The 22,966-nt window shown below is 36.4% G+C and overlaps 1 protein-coding gene across 5 annotated transcripts in view; it reads right to left on the bottom strand.

The window, feature by feature from the left end:
* Positions 1–22,966, bottom strand: part of CDH18 (cadherin 18) — a 1,015,987-nt gene that overhangs the window by 262,544 nt on the left and 730,477 nt on the right. For all 5 annotated transcript variants that reach the window (XM_049707304.1, XM_049707305.1, XM_004276373.3 and 2 more), the window contains one exon: positions 4,048–4,342. In XM_049707304.1, the coding sequence (XP_049563261.1) occupies positions 4,048–4,342 (295 nt within the window). The remainder of the gene's footprint in view (positions 1–4,047; positions 4,343–22,966) is intronic.

The raw sequence follows: 22,966 nt of genomic DNA, 5'->3' as shown, positions 1-22,966 counted from the left end.
TCGATAGCTTAAAAAGATGAGATTTACTTTCTTAAGAAGGCTCTTGGGATTCGCAGACCAGACCAGGAGCATCAGTTCTGTAATGGATCATTCTTCCGGGCCCGTCTATCTTTCTGCACTAAGCAACAGGCTTTCATCTTTATGGTTGCAAGTGGCTGCTACATTTCTGTACCACATCTGCTTTAGGCAACAATTGAAAGGAAAATGGTGATGGGTGAAATATGCATGCCAGGTGTGATTTTTTTTGGCAGGAAACCTATATCTTTCCTGGAAGTTCCACCTAATTGCCTCTGCTTAACATCCTACCATCTAGAATTACATCACATGGTCATTCTTAGATGAAAAGGTATGGTAGGAGGTGAATATTTCTGCACAGTGTCACCCTGATCAAAACTGAGTTCTCTTAGTAATAGGGAAGGGGAAGCTGAATATTGGATAACTAACAGCATTTACCTAAAGGGAAGAAGAAGCATGATCCTACTGTTTGTGACAAATGCCATATTTTTGTATATGTGTATATATTCAGCTGGGCTGTCAGAACACTAACTGCCCTGGATCAGCAGATGACTGTCTATCAAGAGTATTAGAGGGTCATTCTCTAAAATCCCTTACAATAGAGGTTGGCAAATTTTTACTGTAAAAGGCAACATAGTAAACATTTTAGGCTTTGTGAGCCATAGTGTTGGCTGCAAACTCAACTCTGCTACTGCAAACCCCAACTACCATAGCAATATGTAAATGAATGGGTATGGCTTTGTTCTGGTAAATCTTTGTTTACAAAAACAGACAGCAGGCTGCATTTGTCTCCACTACCATGGTTTGCTGTTCTGTCCTGCACCACATTACTAGTTTTTTGTTGTTGTTCCTATTTGTTTGTTTGATTTCTAAAATTAGAGGCAGTGCAAATACCACTCATTCTTAAGGCCACAGTGTAAAGTGAGTTTCTCACTCCACTAACTTTTATATCACCTTCCATATGTTCATATTACAATGTGCATTAGATGTTATTATAATGATTTTTATGTATTTGTTTTTCCACAATGAGTTCACACACACACACACACAATATGATTTCCAATATTCAGCCTAAAGCTTGCCATACTCTTTCACCAGAAATCATGCGTGGAACTGTGGTACAAAAGAGACTGAAAGCCTACTCTGCCTTGTCCCTTTTCTCCACTACTTTCAGGCATTAAATATTTTTCCTTCAACCATACTTGTCTCCATAAAAGAACTTAAGAATACAGTTGACCCTTGAACAGCTTGGGGGTTAAGGGTACCAACCCCCTGTGCAGTCAAAAATCCATGGATAACCTATTACGGTTGGCCTTTGTGTAGGAGGTTCCTATAAGTGGACCCACGCAGTTCACACCCGTGTAGTTCAAGGGTCAGCTTCACTAGTATTTCCCTCCTATTCCTACCTTTCTCTCCAAGTCCTAGATGAGGACTGAAATGTCTTGGCTTGTTCCTAAGTCCTCCAGCCTTTGCTGCAATGATTCCTTTAGGATTCATGATTCCTAAATGTCCAGCATTCTTTAACAGGCTCACATGTACCCACTTAGCTTTCACTGTGTTCACACACACGTATATATTTCAGGGTACATTTCTGATAACTTTTTTCCTCCCCTTGTCATTTTCCTTGGCTTTTCAATCTCTGTTCTGATTCATTGCAACTATTTTCAATGTCAACTGTTTTCCTAAATATTTTTCTAGATAAGGTGGGAGAATGATATACTTTCTGGATCCTTCTCTACATATTTCTTTCATGCTAACAGATGAATCATGTTTTGCCTGAATGAAGGATTTGGGGTTTCAGTCTTTTCTCTGTAGGTTGACAAGGGTATTCAATTGTTAACCACTTTCCAATATTTCAAGTGCTAAATATGATGTGAAAATATTTTTTCCTAATAGGTAATTTTTAAATATCTGAAAGTTTGTAAAAATTTTCTCTGTATCCTTAGGTGAATCCTGGCAAAGTTCCTAATGCCTAAGTTTGATTCTTATTCTATTATCCTTTCCAGGAACTCAGAAAGTCTATTAAACTTGTGAATTCTGTATATTCCTCACCTCCAGGAAAAAGTGTTATTGCTCCTCTCATTCATCTGCTGTTTCCTGCTCTCTGGGAACATGTGTTATTCACATGCTAGGTCTAATTAACATATATTCTAAGTCTCATCTGTTTCTCACAATTGCCATATAGTTGTATTTTTGCCCTCTGATTTTTAGCTCCTGCTTCCAGTCTGGGATGTCCTTAAGTTCCAGAAAAATAATTTGGGTCTTATCAGTGACCCTTCATGCCTCAATGCATACATTGATTTTTTTCTTGTTAACTTGTGTATAGAAAACATGGCTTTGAGTTACAGAAACCTCTCTGCAGTGTCCTTAAAACACTAGTGCTCTGATTATCTACAGTTCAATACTCTTTCTTGGTAATGACTGCTGTGCCCTTTTTTCTCTCTATGGTGCTTTGCCTGCCCTGGTGACTGTCATTTCCTTTGCACTCCCTGGCGTTCTTACTTGGCCTCTGGCAGTACCTTACCAGTGGCATTCTCACAAGTGATGGAGTCATAGAGCTCTTCGCTTTTATAGGAGAAGAGGACTGGCAGATGGGCTGTCAGTCCCTTGACAAGGTGCTAGGAGGAAGTCTGTTCTGGAGTTTTCACACAAACTCTCACCTGCCAGGAATAATGGTGTTGAGCTGTTCAACTTTCCTAAGAGACCAATGAGCATGAGTGTCTTCTGGGCGTTTCCACAGGCTCTCTGAGTCTGGACCCTGTATTCTACTCTGGTCCCTGGGTAGCCAGATTAGCAATGGCTTTCTCCCCTGAGATTCTGGTTAAGAAGGAGAACTTAGTCTCTCTAACTTGCTTCCCGAACGGCTTCAGAAGCTATCTGCCAATCTCAGGAGAGCTAAAATGAAAAAAAAAATAAACTGCAATCTTGAATTAAAAAACCTTATGTATATGAGATAAAGGATGTTAACAAAACATATTGTGGTAATCATTTCACAATATATGTAAGTTAAGCCATCATGCTGTTCACCTTAAACTCATACAGTGCTGTATGTCAATTATATCTCAATAAAACTGGAAAAATTTTCAAATTAATATATATATATATATATATATATATATCCAATTACACAGAGTGATTTGATTCGTGACCATAATACCTAATTTAAAACCCATACATATACAGGAAACTTAAATATGTAAAACCTTTATTCAAAATATACATTCTAAATCCAAACTGAGAGCTTCACATAGGTAATAAAAATATTATTATCACAGCTGAACTTTATTTTAATTATATTTAGGAAATTTATCATCTGAGATAAAAATAAACTAAAATAGCTAAACCATGGAAATCTGTGAGTGGTGGGAGAACCCCAGATGATCAGAAGACTGGAGACCTCAATCACGACTTATCAAACGCAGTGTAGGCTCTGCATTCAGGAGAGCCTAGAGTCAATTTCTTCTAGCAATTTGGGAAAGAATTTGGGAAAGTTACTTACATACTGTACACCACTTTACACAGCTTTAAAGTGGTATTCAAAATACTTCACAGGGTGGTCATACATTTTAAAATAAATAAGGGATGTAAATGCTTAGGATATCTGCAAAGTTTATTGATTAATTTAGCTATTGCTTATACTATTAATACTATTATAATCTGATCATAAAAGACATAGATTTCCAACATTATATTACCTGTATCTATACAAATTGTCACTGAATGTGTTGGTATGGTCAAAGAATTATGCCAGTTAAGCAAGAATTGCAAGTGTTTTCTCATGTATGGTTGTTTTTCCTTGAGATCAAGCTGTTTCTTAAACTTACAGATTCAGAAATTTGTTTTAATAAATATTAGAATAGGTAGGCCAAACATTCTTTAACACTTTAGGCCATAGGAAATTACGAAAATATTTTGGAACTTCTTCAGATTTCTTCACTACCCCCCAAAAATTTAAAAACTGGTCTTCAAAAGATGATTTTTGGATCACCAAAAATATATTAAATGCCAAAATATAAAAATGATTTCTCTTACCCATATCTGACATTTCAGGCACAGTTACGATATATGGTCCATCTGTGAACTTTGGAGCATTGTCATTGATGTCTTGCACTTTGATGATAAACTCAGATTCAGGTTCAAGGGGCTTGTTTGTTCGTCTGTCAATAGCCTGAGCATGAAGCACATAGTGGGTCTTCTGCTCTCTGTCTAGACTTTTTGTTGAGTGGATGTCACCCGTGGTATCATCAATGATAAATATAGTCCCAGCACCTTCTCCAGTAAGGATGTACTTCACAGACCCATCACCTTTGTCAGAATTGGAGTGCAGCTGTAAATAAAGATGGAATAATTTAACATGAAATTATACTCCAACTTCACATCGTGTTCTCTGAAAACTACCTATCTATAATTTAATACTTAGTTTTGACTATGACTTTTCTTCTCTCCACAGTGTCCTATGTGTTGCTACAATCATCTATTGGTCTGCAGTATTTCTCCACTTGGTATTAATATGGATATTTTTATTATGATCTGTCTAAGATCCAATTATTGATGTAAGAACAATTAATAAGCAATACTTATTAAAAGAAAAACAATAACCCTTGAGGTCATTCTACTAAATCCACACTTTACTACCTACATAGAATAGAACTGGAAAAAGAAACTACTAGTAAATCACTGTTGCCTTCCATACTTGTAGGGATTTTTTTTAAAATTAATAGCTTGTCATTCTATTTCAACATTAAAATTAGAAAAAAAATATTGTAGGACAAATTGACATTCAAATTATTTATTAAAAATTCCACAAAAGGGCTTCCCTGGTGGCGCAGTGGTTGAGAGTCCACCTGCTGATGCAGGGGACATGGGTTCGTGCCCCGGTCCGGGAAGATCCCACAGCCACAGAGCAGCTGGGCCCGTGAGCCATGGCTGCTGAGCCTGAACGTCCAAAGCCTGTGCTCCGCAATGGGCGAGGCCACAACAGTGAGAGGCCCGCGTACCGCAAAAAAAAAAAGAAAAAAAAAAAAAAGAAAAATTCCACAAAAGAGGCACTTATTTGTCACAGAAGCATTAATTTTATAATTTGGAAAAATAAATATTTTCTACATTAATTGTTTACATTTAGAATTAAAAAAAAACTTATGGTAGAATATTTTCTTTCTTGAAAATTTATGAAACTTTAACTCAAAATTTAAATAACAGTAATAGATTTAATCAATAAGTAGGCCCTAATTTTTAATTAATTGAGATACACTAAAAAATTTCACTTATTAAATTAAAATGATCAAATATTCTTTGAATAGACATTATAGAGTAATATTTCAGCAGAGGATTTCAACAAGAAAGATAAATAATGGTAAGATAATTATAAGCCTCTTTTTATCATTTATATATTAGCAAATGCTTTTAAACTGCATATGGTTCACACTTAATATCTTGCTATAACTTATAACATCAAAGTCCAGTTAAATATTTCCATGAATACTACTGCTGTATCTCTAGCTAAGAACGACCTCAGTATTGCCTTAAATTGCAAACACATACTTGAAGACTGGTTTCTCCTAAGAGATCTGAACAGTTATCCTTCACATGAAACCTTTTTGGTCAAATAACCTCAACTACTCACTTTTTGCACATTTCTGACCCTTGCAAACATTGAAAATATATAACCTTGTCCACATAGTGTTTTGGTTTCTAGCCACAGTAAAGTGAAAATGTTCAAGGTTTACGTTAAAGTCTCTGAAGTTTCAGAAGATATTTTTTAAAAGATAAAATATAGGGATTTCCCTGGTGGCACAGTGGTTAAGAACCCGCCTGTCAATGCAGGGGACAGGGGTTCAATCCCTGGTCTGGGAAGATCCCACATGTCCCAGAGCAACTAAGCTTGTGAGCCACAACTACTGAGCCCGCATGCCACAACTACTGAAGCCCACGCACCCTAGAACCCATGCTCCACAGCAAGCGAAGCCACCGCAATGAGAAGCCCACCCACTTCAGTGAAGAGTAGTCCCCGCTTGGCACAACTAGAGAAAGCCTGCATCAGAAATGAATGGCCATTATCAAAAAGCTAGAAACAATAAGTGCTGGAAAGGGTGTGGTGAAAAGGGAAGCTTCCTGCACTGTTGGTGGGAACGTAAACTGATACAACCACTATGGAGAACAGTATGGAGGTTCCTGAAAAAACTAAAAATAGGGCTTCCCTGGTGGCTCAGCGGTTGAGAGTCCGCCTGCTGATGCAGGGGACATGGGTTCGTGCCCCAGTCCGAGAAGATCCCACATGCCGCAGAGCGGCTGGGCCCGTGAGCCATGGCCGCTGAGCCTGCGCGTCCGGAGCCTGTGCTCTGCAACGGGAGAGGCCGCAACAGTGAGAGGCCCGCGTACCGCAAAAAAAAAAAAAAAAACTAAAAATAGAACTACCATATGACCCAGCAATCCCACTACTGGGCATATACCCTAAGAAACCCATAATTCAAAAAGAGACATGTACCAAAATGTTCATTGCAGCACTATTTACAATAGCCAGGACATGGAAGCAACCTAAGTGTCCATTGACAGATGAATGGATAAAGAAGATGTGGCACATATATACATAATGGAATATTACTCAGCCATAAAAAGAAATGAAATTGAGTCATTTGCAGTGAGGTGGATGGACCTAGAGTCTGTCACAAAGAGTGAAGTAAGTCAGAAAGAGAAAAACAAATACCAAATGCTAACACTTACATATGGAATCTAAAAAAAAAAAAAAAAAAGGTTCTGATGAACCTAGGGACAGGACAGGAATAAACACACAGACGTAGAGAATGGACTTGAGGACACCAGGAGGGGAAGGGTAAGCTGGGACAAAGTGAGAGAGTACCACTGACATATATACACTACCAAATGTAAAAGATATAGCTAGTGGGAAGCAGTCTCATAGCACAGGGAGACCAGCTTGGTGCTTTGTGACCACCTAGAGGGGTGGGATAAGGAGGGTGAGAGGGAGACACAAGAGGGAGGGGATATGGGGATATATGCGTACATATAGCTGATTCATTTTGTTATACAGCAGAAACTAACACAACATTGTAAAGCAATTATACTCCAATAAACATGTTAAAAAAATTTTTAAAGACCCAATGCAGCTACAAATAGATAAATATAAAATATAGAAAAAGACAATATAAGGAAAGAACTATTCTTATGGGAAAATGAAGGCATCTGAAACATAAATAATAATACATCAGGAAAAGTTTAATTTATTTCTTGAAAACACATAGGACATAATCGGGGACAAAATTCTGATGGGAATCACTCAGCTAGATTCAACCAATTAAGTCATTTCAAAACTGCTTTTTTGGAGTTTTTGTAAAAAGGAGTAAAAATACATTAACAAAATATGAAAAACACAGCTTTCAAAGATTCACACTTCATTACTAAATTAACTACTAAAAGAAGCAGTAAAATGAGTTTCATAGAGACAGTTGCATGCATGTATGAAAGTGAATTTATTCATTTATTTATGTCTCTTGACACATCATTTTAGCACCTACAAGAAAAGATTTATCATTTATGCAGCAGACGTCTACACAACATCGATAGAGCAGTCTGTTTCACATTCTTTAACTTTGCCTCTATCCATAACCAAAGCACAGCCAAGTAGAGCAACAAATTCATTGAACAAATGTTTCTAAAACCTTTTCTGGAACTTTCGTGTTATTAAATTAACAAAAGGTGAGATCGGTTTAATAGCTATTGCTATACTGTATATAAATTATAAATCTATATATTATAAATATAATTAATTAAAAACACTTGAGGGCAAGGGTTAAGCCTTCTAACAACTAATTTTTGAAAGACAAAACAATGGTGACAATTAACTCCTTTCCTCAGGATATATTCGCATACTCTTTTATATTTTTAGCGAGGTAAATTTGAAATTATTTAGTCTTGGATTAAAGGTTCACATTACAAAGAGTTAACTATACATATATTTTTTTAAAATAGGCGTATGGATGTAGACCAGAAACAGAAATATGTAAAAGAAGTAGTAAAGTTGTCAGTCTAAAGCATCTGTTAAAAAATTATATGCTCTGTGCTTTACACTGATTATGCTAAATAATTCAAATAAAAGATAAATGTCAGTAGCTTTATGGCTTTAGATTCTAAAACTTGAATCTGACTTCAGATTTATAAAGTTTTGAGAATTAACATATAATTTAGCATGTTTCAGAAGTTATGTCTAATTAGAAAATAAATGTGCAATACAATCAGTGAACTGTATTTAACCAGTATTTATTACTGTACAACACAGTCAAAGTTATGTCAAAATATTATAACTATGTATTTGGATTACATAAGTTGTTGATAATACTCAGTTTGAGTGTTTTACTAAGGTAGATGATCACTTTATTGGATTTTTTAAAATCTCTCATCTGGCCTGCTGGAATCTTGAAATGAGAGTTACCATGTAACACTAGTGGAAACCCAGCACAGTAGCAGTAGGTCAATTGATTAAGAGTTTATAAGATTTTTTTTTAATTAAAAAAATTTTTTTGGAGTATAATTGCTTTACTCCAAATGTTGTGTTAGTTTCTGCTGTACAATAAAGTGAGTCAGCTATATGTATACATATATCCCCTCCCTCTTGGACCTCCTTCCTTCCAACCCCCATCCTACTCATCTAGGTCAGGTCATCACTGAGCACCGAGCTGAGCTTCCTGTGTTTTATAGTGTGTCCCCACTAGCTTTCTTCTTTTAACATCTTTATTGGAGTATAATTGCTTTACCATGTTGTGTTAGTTTCTGCTTTATAACAAAGTGAATCAGCCATATGCATACATATGTCCCCTATCCTCTTCCTCTTGTGTCTCGCTCCCACCCTCCCTACCCCACCCCTCTAGGTGGTCACAAATCACCAAGCTGATCTCCCTGTGCTATGCGGCTGCTTCCCACTAGCTATTTTACGTTTGGTAGTGTATATATGTCCATGCCACTCTCTCACTTTGTCCCAGCTTACCCTTCCCCCTCCCCGTGTCCTCAAGTCCATTCTCTACGTCTGTGTCTTTATTCCTGTGCTGCCCCTAGGTTCTTCAGAAACATTTTTTTTTTCTTTTTTAGATTCCATACATACGTGTTAACGTACGGTATTTGTTTTTCTCTTTCTGACTTACTTCACTCTGCATGACAGACTCTGTTTTATGCATGGTAGTGTATATATGTCATTCCTAATCTCCCAATTCGTCCCACCCTCTCAGTGATCCACCCTCAGGATTACCTCTTTTCCATTGGACCTATTTTCAAATCTTTAGCTCTATTTACAACATGTACTCTGCAACAGAGTTTGGGGGAAACACTGGCTACACTGTCTTGTTTTCCTTAACAAGTAGGTTTTAAGATTCTGGAAGAACACATGTTTTGTATTAGGTTTTATAAAGCAAAATATGATGAATGTGTGAGTGAATGAATGAATACATGAATGAAATGGATGAGCAGTAATGAGTGCAGTAGAGTTAGAAATCTTAAGACATGGAGGGAAAACTTTTAGATACAGATAATCAGGTTATACAGATAATCAGACTAGAAATGTGCTATCTTCGAGGGTGGGCAGCAATGAGACATCAAATGAAAGAGACCGGGAGTCTAGTATGTAAAGTAGGAATGCTCTGGATATAAACACGGTACTGACTTAGTAACTAGTAAAATATTACATTGTAAATTTAGCTAGCTACTAGACGATTTGAGAGATTTCTATCTTTTTTACATTAAATATATAAAAATATTTGGAAGATAAAGTTGATTTTCATCATATATAGTTCAGAAATACTACAAAGAGAATAGTAGCAGGGTGTTATCATAACACACAGTGGTGGGAATATACTTTTAGAGTCATGAGATTTTGCAAAGTGAGTGATATTTTTATGCTAAAGGAGAGCTATTATACTGTCCTAAAGCAAGAGTAAAAAATCCTTGTGTATCTGATCACATAAAAACATAGGGTTAATTAATTGTTCTTTAAAGAACAGAAAAGGGGAGGAGAATGCAGAAAGAAAACATAGTCACCCAAGTGAAGCAAAATGAACACTTCTCTGACATTCTTTTAATAAATTATCTCTTCCTTAGTGTTAAGGAGTAACCCACAGCACTTAGAAAGTTAATGTGACACACATGAGTTCCCCTCAGAAGACTATTTATTCACCCTTGACCACATTAGGATCGGGGCCTAAAAATTCATAGCTTTTACTCTAATGCAGAATTCCTCACTGAGATAATATTCTATCCTTTGGGGAAGAATAACTTTAAAAGGTTAAGAAGATGGTGTCAGAGCAATTAATTTTGAAAGTTGCTTTTAGTTAGGAGTTCAAGCTATAATATAAAGATAGGTCACTAACTTAAAATTGTGATATTTTTGACTACATAATTTATGCATTTTTATGAGTAGGAAACTTCTATTTACAATAATAATTCCAGTAGAAAGAGTCAGAAATATTATATAGCAATGTGAGACCTATGTGAGGATCATAGGAAAGACATGCCATTAAAACTTATTATGCATCTCTCATTCCAGAATGTGTTATATTTTAAACTATAAGCAGATAAAACAAAATCCAATTGAACTCTTTTTTTTTTTTTTTTTCCGGTATGCGGCCCTCTCACTGCTGCGGCCTCTCCCATTGTGGAGCACAGGCTCCGGACACGCAGGCTCAGCGGCCATGGTTCACGGGCCCAGCCGCTCCGCAGCACGTGGGATCCTCCCGGACTGAGGCATGAACCCACGTCCCCTGCATTGGCAGGTGGACTCAACCACTGCGCCAATTGATACGAAGAAAAAACACATCGAAGAGTAACAGCCTATTGGTAATTAACACATCAGCCTCTTCATGCGAAAAAAGAAATACATAACCCTCAGTTTTAATTATGCATCAATACGTAAAAAAGGTATGTTAAAAACAGTAGCCATAAAGCATTGTGTTCAACCACAAAGCTAATGTTAATCAATTAAAAGGTTAAGAAATTAGATGAGGGTAAGAAAAGAAGGTTTGCATTTGTTTAACTAGAAACATCCAAGGTCTCTGCAAACATGCAAAGGTCTCTTGTTGAATTTTAGTTTCTAGCTTTTAACTGCTTTATTCGTATTCTTAGAAAAGGAAATGAATGAAAAGGAGGAAGGGAAAAGGAGCAGAAAGGAACACATTTTTAACTATTATACCCCCTGAATCGCAGCTTAGGGCTATTAACACACAAGATGGAAAACTACAAAATACCTCTATAAAGTCTGAGGTTGTTTTAATTCTGTAGGCACCAGCTTTACTTCAGAGAGCCCCATTCAGGTGCGCCAAATATTTGGGCAGTGCAGGAGGCATTCAGTGGTTGAGAATTTCGCTATTAATTTCTGGGAAGCCTCAAAAAGTGACCAACTGATTAGAATTGAAGGGAGATATATATAAGGCACAGGAGTACCTATTATCTGTCAGAGTTCATGTCTTCTTTTATCTCCCAGTCAAGGTCTAGTTGAGAAAGGGGTGGCTCTGGCAGCTGCTTTTAAAGAAAAAAAACCTCACAGAACACTAAACATTATTATAATTCCATAAAAATACTGACCCAAACCACTGCCCACACATTCCAGTGTGCTGTGATTTTATCCCCATTTAAATCTGGCCATCACTGTTCATTTTAGCCCCTTTTCCTCGTTAAGAAAGCAGTAATTGCACTAAGAAAGGAGGGCAAAGAAAGATAATGGAAGTGTGAGTAGTTTCAGTCCTTTGGAAAATTCATCTGACAATAAAATGTAAGAGTCTCATTCGATCTATCAATCACTTTGAGGAGTTTATTCATCCTACAAACATTTTTTGGAATGTCCACCATGTGCCAGTCATTGTACTCTTACTTAAATCCATCACTGAACAAGCAGGCTGAGATCCCTGCCCGGGTAATGCCTACATTCATTCCACTGGGGAAAAGCAGACAGTAAGCAGAAAACATGACAATAGACAATATGCAAGACCCACATTTAAAAAGGAAAGAGAGGGCTTCCCTGGTGGCGCAGTGGTTGAGAGTCCACCTGCCGATGCAGGAGACACGGGTTCGTGCCCCGGTCCGGGAGGATCCCACATGCAGTGGAGTGGCTGGGCCTGTGAGCCATGGCCGCTCAGCCTGCGCGACCGGAGCCTGTGCTCCGCAACGCGAGAGGCCACAACAGTGAGAGGCCTGCGTACCACAAAAAAAAAAAGAAAAAAAAAAAAAAAAAAGGAAAGAGAGAAAAAATGAAGTAATATCAGAAGTGGGTGGGTGGTAAATAGAAATGGTGATATTAAATAAAGGAATATGGTAGGTAGAATATTTGTCCCTCAAAGATGTCTATGTCTTTATTCTGGAAGTGTTTGAATAAGTTGCTTTACATGAAAAAAAGATGTGATTGAAGTTGAGGTCTTTTGAGATGAGGAAATTACCTTGGTGTCTTTTAGATGGGGCAGATCTGAATATCTGGGTCCTTAAAGGGGAGGAATCCATCCCAGCTGGGTGAGAGAGAGCAATGGAAGTGTGAGAAGGATTCAGTGCTTCATTGCTGGGTCTGAAATGTAAGAGACTTGGTGTAACTCCCAAGAGACATCTCTAGAAGCGGGAAAAGCCAAGAAAATGGATTCTTCCCAAGAGCCTACAGAAGGAAAGAGACCCTGCCTGCACCTTGATTTTAACCACGTGAAAACTATGTTGAACTTCTCACCGAAAGAATTATAAGGGAAAAAACTGTTGTTTTAAGCCACTAATTTGGTGATTTGTTATAGCAGCAATGAGAAACTAATAAAGGAATCAGATAAGGCATATTAAAAAGATGACATCTTAGCAAATTCTGGAAGAAGGTGAGGGAGATAGCCAAATGCACACTTCAGGAAAGCGCATTCCAGGCAGGGGCAACAAAGAGTGAAAGGATCAAGTTAGGAACATTACTAGCAGTTCCAGAAACCAGGAGGAGGCCAGTATAACTGGAGCAGCATGGGCAAAGAGGAAGGTAGTGGACAAGACATCAGAGAACTTATTGAAAGTGAGATCATGAAGGACCACTGTATGACATGGAGACACTGGATGGTTATGACAGTGGAGTGTCATCATCAGTTTACATCTCAAAGTGATCCTGCTGGCTTCATTACTGAGAACAGGAAATAGAGGAACAAAAGTGAAGGCAAGGGACACTGACAGAATGCTACTGCAGTAACAAGATGACTGATAACAACAGCATGGACCAGGGGTAGTAATGAAGGTGGTAGGAAATAGTGCAATCATGAATATATTTTGAAAGTGAAGCAAACAACACCAAAACAAAAATAAGTAAGTGGGGCTACACTGAACTGAAAAACTTCTGCACAGCAAACAAAACCATCAACAAAATGAAGAAGTCACCTAGGGAATAGGAGGAATTATTTGCAACTCATATATTTGGTAAGGGGTTAATATCCAAAATATACAAGGAGGCAATACAACCCAATAGCAAAAAAACAAACAATCTATTCAAAATTGGACAGAGGAACTGAATAGATATTTTTCCAGAGAAGATATACAAATGGCCAACATGTACATGAAAAGGTGCTTGACATCACTAATCATCAGGGAAGTGCAAATCAAAACTATAATGAAACATCACCTCATACCTGTTAGAATATCTATCATCAAAAAGACAAGATTTAAGCATTGGTGAGAATGCAGAGAAAAAGACAATTTTGCACTATTGGTCGGAATGTAAATTGTTACAGTTACTATGGAAAACAGTATGGAGGTTCCTCAAAAAATTAAAAATAGAACTACCATATGACCCAGCAATTACCCTTCTGGGTATATATACAAAGGAAATGAAAATTGGATCTTGACGAAATAGGGACAGTCCCAAGTTCATTGCAGCGTTATTCACAATAGCCAAGATACTAAACAACCTGAGTGTCTGTCAAGAGATGAATGGCTGAAGAAGATGTGGTATATATACATACAATGGAATATTATTCAGCCATGAGAAAGTACATCCTGCCATTTGTGACAACACGGATGGACCTGGAGGGCATTATGCTAAAAGGGATAAGTCAGACAGAGAAAGATAAATACTGTATATCACTTATATATAAAATCTAAAGAAGCTGGACTCATAGAAACAGAGACTAGAATGGTGGTTACCAGGGGCTGAGGGGTGTGGGAAGAGAGATGTTGGTCAAAGAGTACCAACCTCCAGCTATAAAATGAACAATTTCTGGGGAATCTAATGTATGGCATAATGATAATAGCTAATAAGAGCCTATTAGATACTAAGTGAATAGATCTCAAATGTTCTCACCACAGAAAGAAAATGATAATTATATAATGGGATGGAGGATTTAGATAAGGATACAGTGCTAATTGTTTTGCCATACACAATTGTATCAAATCAACATGTTGTACATCTTCAACTTACACAACGTCATATGTCGATTATTTCAGTAAAGCTGGAAAAAAATGAAAGAAAGGGAAAAAGCAAAGATTTCCTAAAAAAGATGATATGGGGTATAAGTGAAAGGAGAAGTGAAGCACAAATGTTAGGTGTTTGGCCACAGTTGCTAAAAGTATGAAGTTGCAATCAACCGAGATGTGAAAGGATCCAGGCTCAGGAAGTCGAAAGGAGAAGATTAGGAATTCAACTTCAGACATGCTAAATGAGATATTTCTACTAGAGATACCAGTGGAGATTCCAAGAAGTCATTTGTATATTCAGCCTGGAGTTCAGAAGACAAATGTTGTTGGCTTTATAAACTTGGTAGGTATCAGGACAAAGGTAGTATTTTGAGCGATGAAACAGGATATCATCAATGAAATAAATGGAGGAAAAAAAAGGGCTTCCCTGGTGGCGCAGTGGCTGAGAGTCCGCCTGCCGATGCAGGGGACACGGGTTCGTGCCCCGGTCCTGGAGGATCCCACATGCTGCGGAGCGGCTGGGCCCGTGAGCCATGGCCACTGAGCCTGCGCGTCCGGAGCCTGTGCTCCGCAACGGGAGAGGCCCCAACAGTGAGAGGCCCATGTACCGGAAAAAAAAAAAAAAAAAAAAAAAGGAAGGACTGATGATTGAAACCTGTAGGATTTCAAAATTCATAAGGTAGAGGGACCAGAAGATACTGCGAAAGAGCAATCAATAAAGCATGTTAGTGTCCTGGGGGAGAAAATAAAATGGAAAATTAAGCACCTGTGTATAATGATAGCTGTATGAAAATAATAATTATTGATTATTTTAGAGGCAAAAGAAATCTGAAGTTTCAGCTGGAGGGAGATGGTTTTACAACTTATGAATTATTAAAATAATAATGTGAATATATTTAGCTCTGAAGAACTATCCATAACTTGCTCCCCATTGAGAAAATCATATTGTAGAATAATGCAGAAGACAAGATCTTATTTAGAGAAAAAATATAAATAACAATAAAACTACATATATAATATATTCCTATTTATTAACATGATCAAGTAGAAAATTAGAGAAAGATATAATCCAGGCGTCTTACACTAGAGGGAAGACAGAAAAAGAGGCTACACTGCAGTGAGCTAGTCAATTTTCCTTTATATTTCTTTCACAGTTTTAAGTTTTTGAATGAGTATCCATTACTTTTTAGTATAAATGTTGCTGTTGTTATTAAACAAGGATTCTGGGTTTTATTAAAGCCAATTGTGTGGAAAAGCCATAATATATTGCAGCCGTTTCTCAAAACAGTAAGAATAATTAGAAAATCGCAGGTACCATTTGATCTCCACACATGGCCTCTAATCTTTGATTACTTCTCATTCTGAGATGTTTAAGAATTTGGTCTTTCTTATGGCCATGCCTCAGGATGCTAAATTCTGTCCTGAATTCAGCCACATCTCTCAGGCTACTGCATTAAGTTGCCCAGTATTGCTAGCTAAAGCTTACTCATAACTGTCTGCATGTTTAGTCCGTCTTGAAATTTTTGGATATGTATCCCTTCCCATCTCATATGTCCCTCACCTAAGCTTTATGATTTCTACAACTCTATTTAGCTATCCCTCTGGCCTTGTGCTTATTCTAGGTTAAAAATCAATTTGATGTAATTAAATGGGAGAAATTAATTGCAACCCCACTATGTAACAAGCAGTATGCTGAGACGAATCATAGAGAGCTCTAAAGTTACAAAAATTTTTAGCGCAGTGAGCAATGAAGATCATCAGACCCACAAAGTAGTCAATGTTCTGATAGAGGCATGAGTTGAAACCAACTTTCTGTTACTGGGAAATTTTCCAAAAGGGCGCTGACTCTCAATTTATAGATGTACTTCTCCATTTCTATAAAAAGATGAAAATTATTTTCAAGATTTTTTTAAAATTCGCATCAAACTTTTTCCTTAAGCATTTGCATTCTGGATTTAACCCTAACACTCAACAGAAATTGTTATAAGGTCAGCAAACATATGCTGGTTATTGAATATGTTAGTGAATAACATATTTTTTAAAGGAAAGGGCCATTTTAAGAACACGATGATGCTAACTCAACACAGGAGACAGAGTGCAAAACTCTCAAATATTGAATGTTCACTCTGGAAATGCAGAAATGGGAATAGTGAAGTGTTTTTTTGTGGAATAAACTGTGGATTGAGGATCAGTGAGGAAGACAGTACGAGCTGTCTTGCTAAGTTTTTTCTGTGCTGGAATATGAAGTTATTCCACACGGCATTGAGCCCACATAACTCTGTATGTTGAAATAAAAATTCTGCGGTCTACAATTGTGCACAGATTTTCCTCTCAGTTAAGCTTGCTAAGGATAGAAATGTTATTCAGAAATTTTTAAACCATAAAATCCAAGTTGCTCAGTTACAAGCCTGAACTCATCTGTATCTTCTGTTGTGTTTGTCATCAGATTGAATAACCAGAGCTATCCTACTCTCCTGTCACTCAAGATGAAATTTTATGTGTTAATACTGATTTCTTTCTTCATTTCTCCTCATTCAAACTTTCTAAATTATTTGATTCCACCTCCTTAAAACCTCCCACCCGTCCACCCCCTTCTCTCCGTCACAGTTACCACTGTGTTAATTCATGCTCTCACACTAACTTAGATTATTGCTGTTATCCCCTAAATGCTCCTATTATCTTTCTGTTTCTGTTCCATCCACGTTCTATTCACACTACAGTTCAGTGTGTTATTTATAAAATTTGAATTTGATCATTTCCTGAATAATCCATTTTAGAGCATCCCACGGCCTTCAGCTGGAATGCCCCTCCATCTGGCTCCTGTCTATGTGCCCAACTTGATCTTTTCACACTCCACCATGGATACTAAACTTCAGTCAAACTAAACTAGATAATCTAGCTCCAAAAGAGCCAGACTGTCCACAGCTGATCCCCTTCAAACTCGATATTTTCTATTTATCTGCCCAGAGATAAGTAGTTTCCTATCTTTTGTGAAGTATCCTTTGAACTTTTCATTCAAATAAGCTGCCATTCCTTTGTGATGCCAAAGAACCCCTTGTTTACCTGTCATTCAGCACTTACTGCTTTTTTTCAATGAAATTCCGCAATTCTCCCAATTTACTTGACTCTCATTGAGGGCAAGAGCCACATTTCATTTGTTTTCATGTTTACAGTACGCAACATACCTCTCTTCAATGAATATTACCAAAGAATGAAATATGATTGTCAACATTTTCACAAATAATTTCATGATACATTATAGTGTACCAAATAGGAAATAAAGAAATTACAAAGTTATAAAATAGAGTCAAGATATTAAAATAATACCAAGAGGAAACTTGGTTTAACAGGAAGGAATGAAGAGATCTAAAAGTGTAGAGTGGAGAGGTAAATATTTTTTAAAAAACACCTAAAAAATCAACTTAGACAACTGACTATTTAAAGCAAGATCAATAACATTGTAAGATGGGTTCTATAAGGTTATTTGACTAAAAGGTATGACGGAAGTAGAAAAAAATGGAATGGGCAGATAAACGCAATTATACTGTTATAAAACAAAGAATGTGGCTCATCACCCAGTTCTACAAGGATTAAGGCATTATCCACTGCAGTCGCTGAGGGACATTGCACCCTGAGAGGAGCTCAGGATGAAAAACAGGATGAGGCACTCTGTGTTTTGGAAAAACAGGCCCCTTAGATAGTTTGATGTATACCTCAGGATGAATTTTAATGTACCCAGATTCTTGCATTTTTTCACATATAGAAAAGCATTAAAACATTACCTGAGATATCTGTTCTTTGTAACTAACAGTAATCTTTTACCAAGATGTATGCATTTAAAAAAAAATATTGGGGTATAGTTGATTTACAATGTTGTGTTAGTTTCAGATGTACAGCAAAATGAATCAGTTATACATACACATATATCCACTCTTTTTTAGATCCTTTTCCCATATAGACCATTACAGAGTATTGAATAGAGTTCCTTATTAGGAGCTCTACAGTAGGTCCTTATTAGTTATCTATTTTATACATAGTAGTGTGTATATGTCAATCCCAATCTTCCAATTTAACCATCCCCCCTTACCCCCTGATAGCCATAAGTTTATTTTCTACATCTGTAACTCTATTTCTAAGATGTATGCTTGACTGCACTTACTCCCTAGCCAAAAATCATATATATCCTGGCTTCTCCACTATCCCTCTGGAGCAGTCCCCTCAAAGGGGTTACTGGGGGGGGCTGTCTCCCACGGCAGTCTCAGTAAGACCCTGAACAAAACTTAAACTCACAGCTCTTATGTTGTGTGCTTTTCCTCCAGTAGACACTGTCATGAAGGTATTGAATTTGTGAAGGGAAAATTTGAAGGGTGAATTGGAAATTGAAAAGCAGGCAGTATCATGTGTGAAGTGGGCAGAGGGAATAGCGTAGCAAACATTAAGTGTCAGGTGTGAAGTGGTACAACATTGATTCCAAATTGACTTTTATACGTTGTGAATGCACATTGTTTGGCACCAGAACAAACATGACAACTTAATAAAGTGATGCATAACTTAAAAAGTCAATAGAAGAATTAAGCAGAATCATAAAAAAAAAAAAAAAACATTGAATAAACCATGAGAAGGTAGAAAGGAATGTTAGAGAATAAAAACCGGCAAGACAAAGTAGGAACAAAACCAATATTGCCAATGTCTACCAACCCTATCAATGATCATATTAAATGTAAATATACAGTAGACTTCAGCAAAAATCGTGGAGTAAGGACCACTAAAAATTTCTCCTCCATAAAAACAATGATAACACCGGCAAAACATTGTAAGAATCAACTTTTTCAGATCTCTGGAAATTAACCAAAGACTTACAGAATTCCAGGGAGAATGTAAGCAAGAAAAACAGCTGAATCTTTGTGTGAACTGTTAGCTTTGGCGGTCTTTTAATTTCCCCCACTTTCATCCTTCCCCCTCCCCCTCAGCTCCATAGTAGTCTTGAAAAGCAACATCCTGAAATTGCAGTGAAAACCCACAAGGAAAAGTCTAGGGCCAGATAGCCTCACAGGTGATTTCCACCAAACACTGAAATAATTAACATCACTTCTTTGTGAACTTCTCCAAAAAATAATTTACAACTCATTGTATGAGTCCAGCATTATATTGACACAAAAACCTGATAGAAATATCACAAAAAGAGAAATCTACACATCAATTTACCTTATAAATATAGGATACAACAATCCTCAACAAATACTAGCAAATCAAATTCAGCAACACAAAAAAAGGATTATACACAGTGTTAAAGTGTGATTTATCCAGGAAAGCAAGGTTGCTTAAAACATATGAAAATCTATCAATATCATAAAACATACCAATATTATATGATTATCTCACGGATTCTGAAAAACCATTTGACAAAATCTAACACCCTTTCACAATAAAAACAATAAATAAACGAGGGATAGATGGGAACATAACCTGATAACATACATCTACAATAGACCAACAGTTACCATCATAATTAATAGTGAAACACTGAAAGCTCTCCTCCAAGTATCAAAAGCAAGACAAATGTCCACTCTTGACACTTCTAGTCATCCTTACACTGGAGGTTCTAGCAAGGGCAACTAAGAAAAAAAACAAAAAATGCATCCATTAGTCATTAGGGAATGCAAACTAAAATTGCAATGAGCTGATACTTCATCCTCACTAGGATGGCTGAAATTTTAAGAAGATAGAAAATACGAGTGTTGACAAGGATGTGGAGAAATTAGAATGCTCATACATTGCTGACAGAATTGTAAAATGATGTTGTCATTTGGAAAAGCATTTAACAACTCTTCAAAGAGTTACACATATAGTTACCATATGACCCAGTAATACTAGTTTTAGGTATGTACCCAAGAGAAATGAAAACAAATTTCAAACAACCTAAACAAATGTGATTGCCAGGGACTGGGGGTCAGAAGAGAAAGGAGAGTGACTACTAATGAGTATGAGGTTTCTTTTTTGGAGCAATGCAAATGTTCTAGAGTTAGAGAGTTGTGATGGTTGTGCACCTCTTCATATATGTTAAAAGCCAAAGAATTGTACACTTTAAAAAAGACAGATATTATATTTTGTGAATTACATCTCAATAAAAAACTAATAAACTACATAAATATACTAAATACACCAATTAAAAGGCATAAACTGTTAGATGGAGTTAAAAAATAAAACTCAGCTACATGCTGCCTGCACTAATGTACTTTAAATGAAAATACATAAGAAGGCTGCAAGTAAAAGATGAAAAATGATATACAGGATAATTATAAGTATAAAAAAGCAAAGCTTATGAATATCAGACAAATTATACTTCAATACAAAGTGTATTACAAGAGATAAGGGAGACTATTTCATGATTTATCAAGAGCAAAAACAAATCCAAAATATGCATAAACCTAATTATAGAACACAAAAATTCATGAAGCAAAAATTGACACAATTAACAGGAGGAAAAGGGTAATACAATTATAGGTGGTATATTTAACACCTCATTCTCAGTAATTGATAGAATAAATACACAAAATTATAAAGGAGAGAGAAAACCTTGATTATGCTATCTATCAATTGAACAAAATTGCCTACAAAACATTGTGCTCAACAACATATTCTTGTCAAGCTCACAAGGAACATTCTCCAAGAGAGACCACATGCTTGATTATACAAGTAACAATAAATTTCAAAAGGATATAAACTTACAGATTACGCTATCTGATGAAAATGGAAAAATACAAATGAATCAAACAAGATATACAGAAAAGGACAAATATTTGGAGTTAAATAACACACCTCTAAATAAACCATAAGCCATAAAGAAGTCAAAAAAAAGATTTAACAAAAATAAATAAATGGGACTCCATCAAGCTTAAAAGCTCTTACACAATGAAGGAAACTATCAACAAAATGAAAAGGTCACCTACTGAATGGGAGAAGATATTTTCAAACTATATATCCAATAAGTAGTTAATATCCAAAATACATAACTCATTTAACTCAACATCAAAAAAAAAAAAACCTGATTAAAAAATGGGCAGAGGACCTGAATAGACATTTTTCCAAAGAAGATATACAGATGGCCAACAGGCACATGAAAAGATGCTCAGCATCAATAATCATCAGGGAAATGCAAATCAAAACCACAATGAGATATCACCTCACACCTGTCAGAATAGCTATTATCAAAAAGACAACAAATAACAAGTGCTGGGAAGGATGAGGAGAGAAGGGAACCCTCATGCACTGTTGATGGGAATGCAAATTGGAGCAGCCACTATGAAAAATAATATAGACATTCCTCAAAAAGTTAAAAATAAAACTGTCATATGATCCAGTCATTCCACTCTTGGGTATTTATCTGACAAAAACAAAAACACTAATTAGAAAAGACATATGCACCCCTATGTTCATTGCAGCATTATTTACAATAACCAAGATATTGGAAGCAACCTCAGTGCTTGTCAATATATGAATGGATAAAGGAGAGGTGGTGTATATACAAACACACAATGGAATATTAGCCATAAAAAAAGAATGAAATCTTGTCATTTTCAGCAACATGGATGGACGTGAGGGTATTATGCTATGAAATAAGTGAAACAGAAAATACAAATACTGAATGATTTCACTCATATGTGGAATATAAAAACCAAAACAAATGAACAAAAATAACAAAACAAAAACAGAGTTATAGACACAGAGAACAAACTGGTGGTTGCCAGAGGGGAGGTAGTGGGGAGAGGAAAGAAGATGAGTTGAGGGGGATTAAGAAGCATAAACGTCCAATTGTGAAATAAATGAATCACAGGTATAAAATGTACAGTGAAGGGAATATAGTCAAAAAAATGTAATATATTTGTTTGGTGACATAGAACTAGACTTATCATGGTGATCATTTTGAAGTGTATAGAACTACTAAATCACTATGTTGTATACTAGGAACTAACATAGTGTTGAAGGTCAATTATACCCCAAAGAAAACAAACAAGCAAACTCATAGTAATAGGGATCCAACTTGTTACCAGAGGTGGAATGTGGGGAGAGTGGGAATTGGATGAAGGTGATCAAAAGATACAAACTTCCAGTTACAAGATAAATAAGTACCAGGGATGTAATGTACAACATGATAAATATAATTAACACAGTGGTATGTTATATATCAAAGTTGTTAAGAGAGTCAATCCTAAGAGTTCTCAACACAAGGAATTTTTTTTCTTTTTCTTTAGTTTTTAATCTATATGTGATGATGGGTAGTCACTAAACTTATTGTGATAATCATTTCATAGATGTATGTAAGTCAAATCGTTATTCTGTGCTTATACACTGCAGTACATCAGTTATATCTCAGTAAAACTGGAAGGAAAATCAAGGAGAATTAACAACACATTGAATTGAAATATAAGGAAAACACAATATATCAAAAAGTATGGAATGCGGCTAAAGCTATGTTTAGAGAGAAATTTATGGTTTAAATGTATATACAATTGACCCCTGAACAGCATGGGATTGGGGGGGCTGA

The sequence above is a fragment of the Orcinus orca genome, chromosome 3 (assembly GCF_937001465.1).
Source record: "Orcinus orca chromosome 3, mOrcOrc1.1, whole genome shotgun sequence".
Lineage (NCBI taxonomy): Eukaryota > Metazoa > Chordata > Mammalia > Artiodactyla > Delphinidae > Orcinus > Orcinus orca.
Note: the sequence above shows the minus strand (reverse complement) of the source record. Positions and strands in the feature narration are given on the sequence as shown.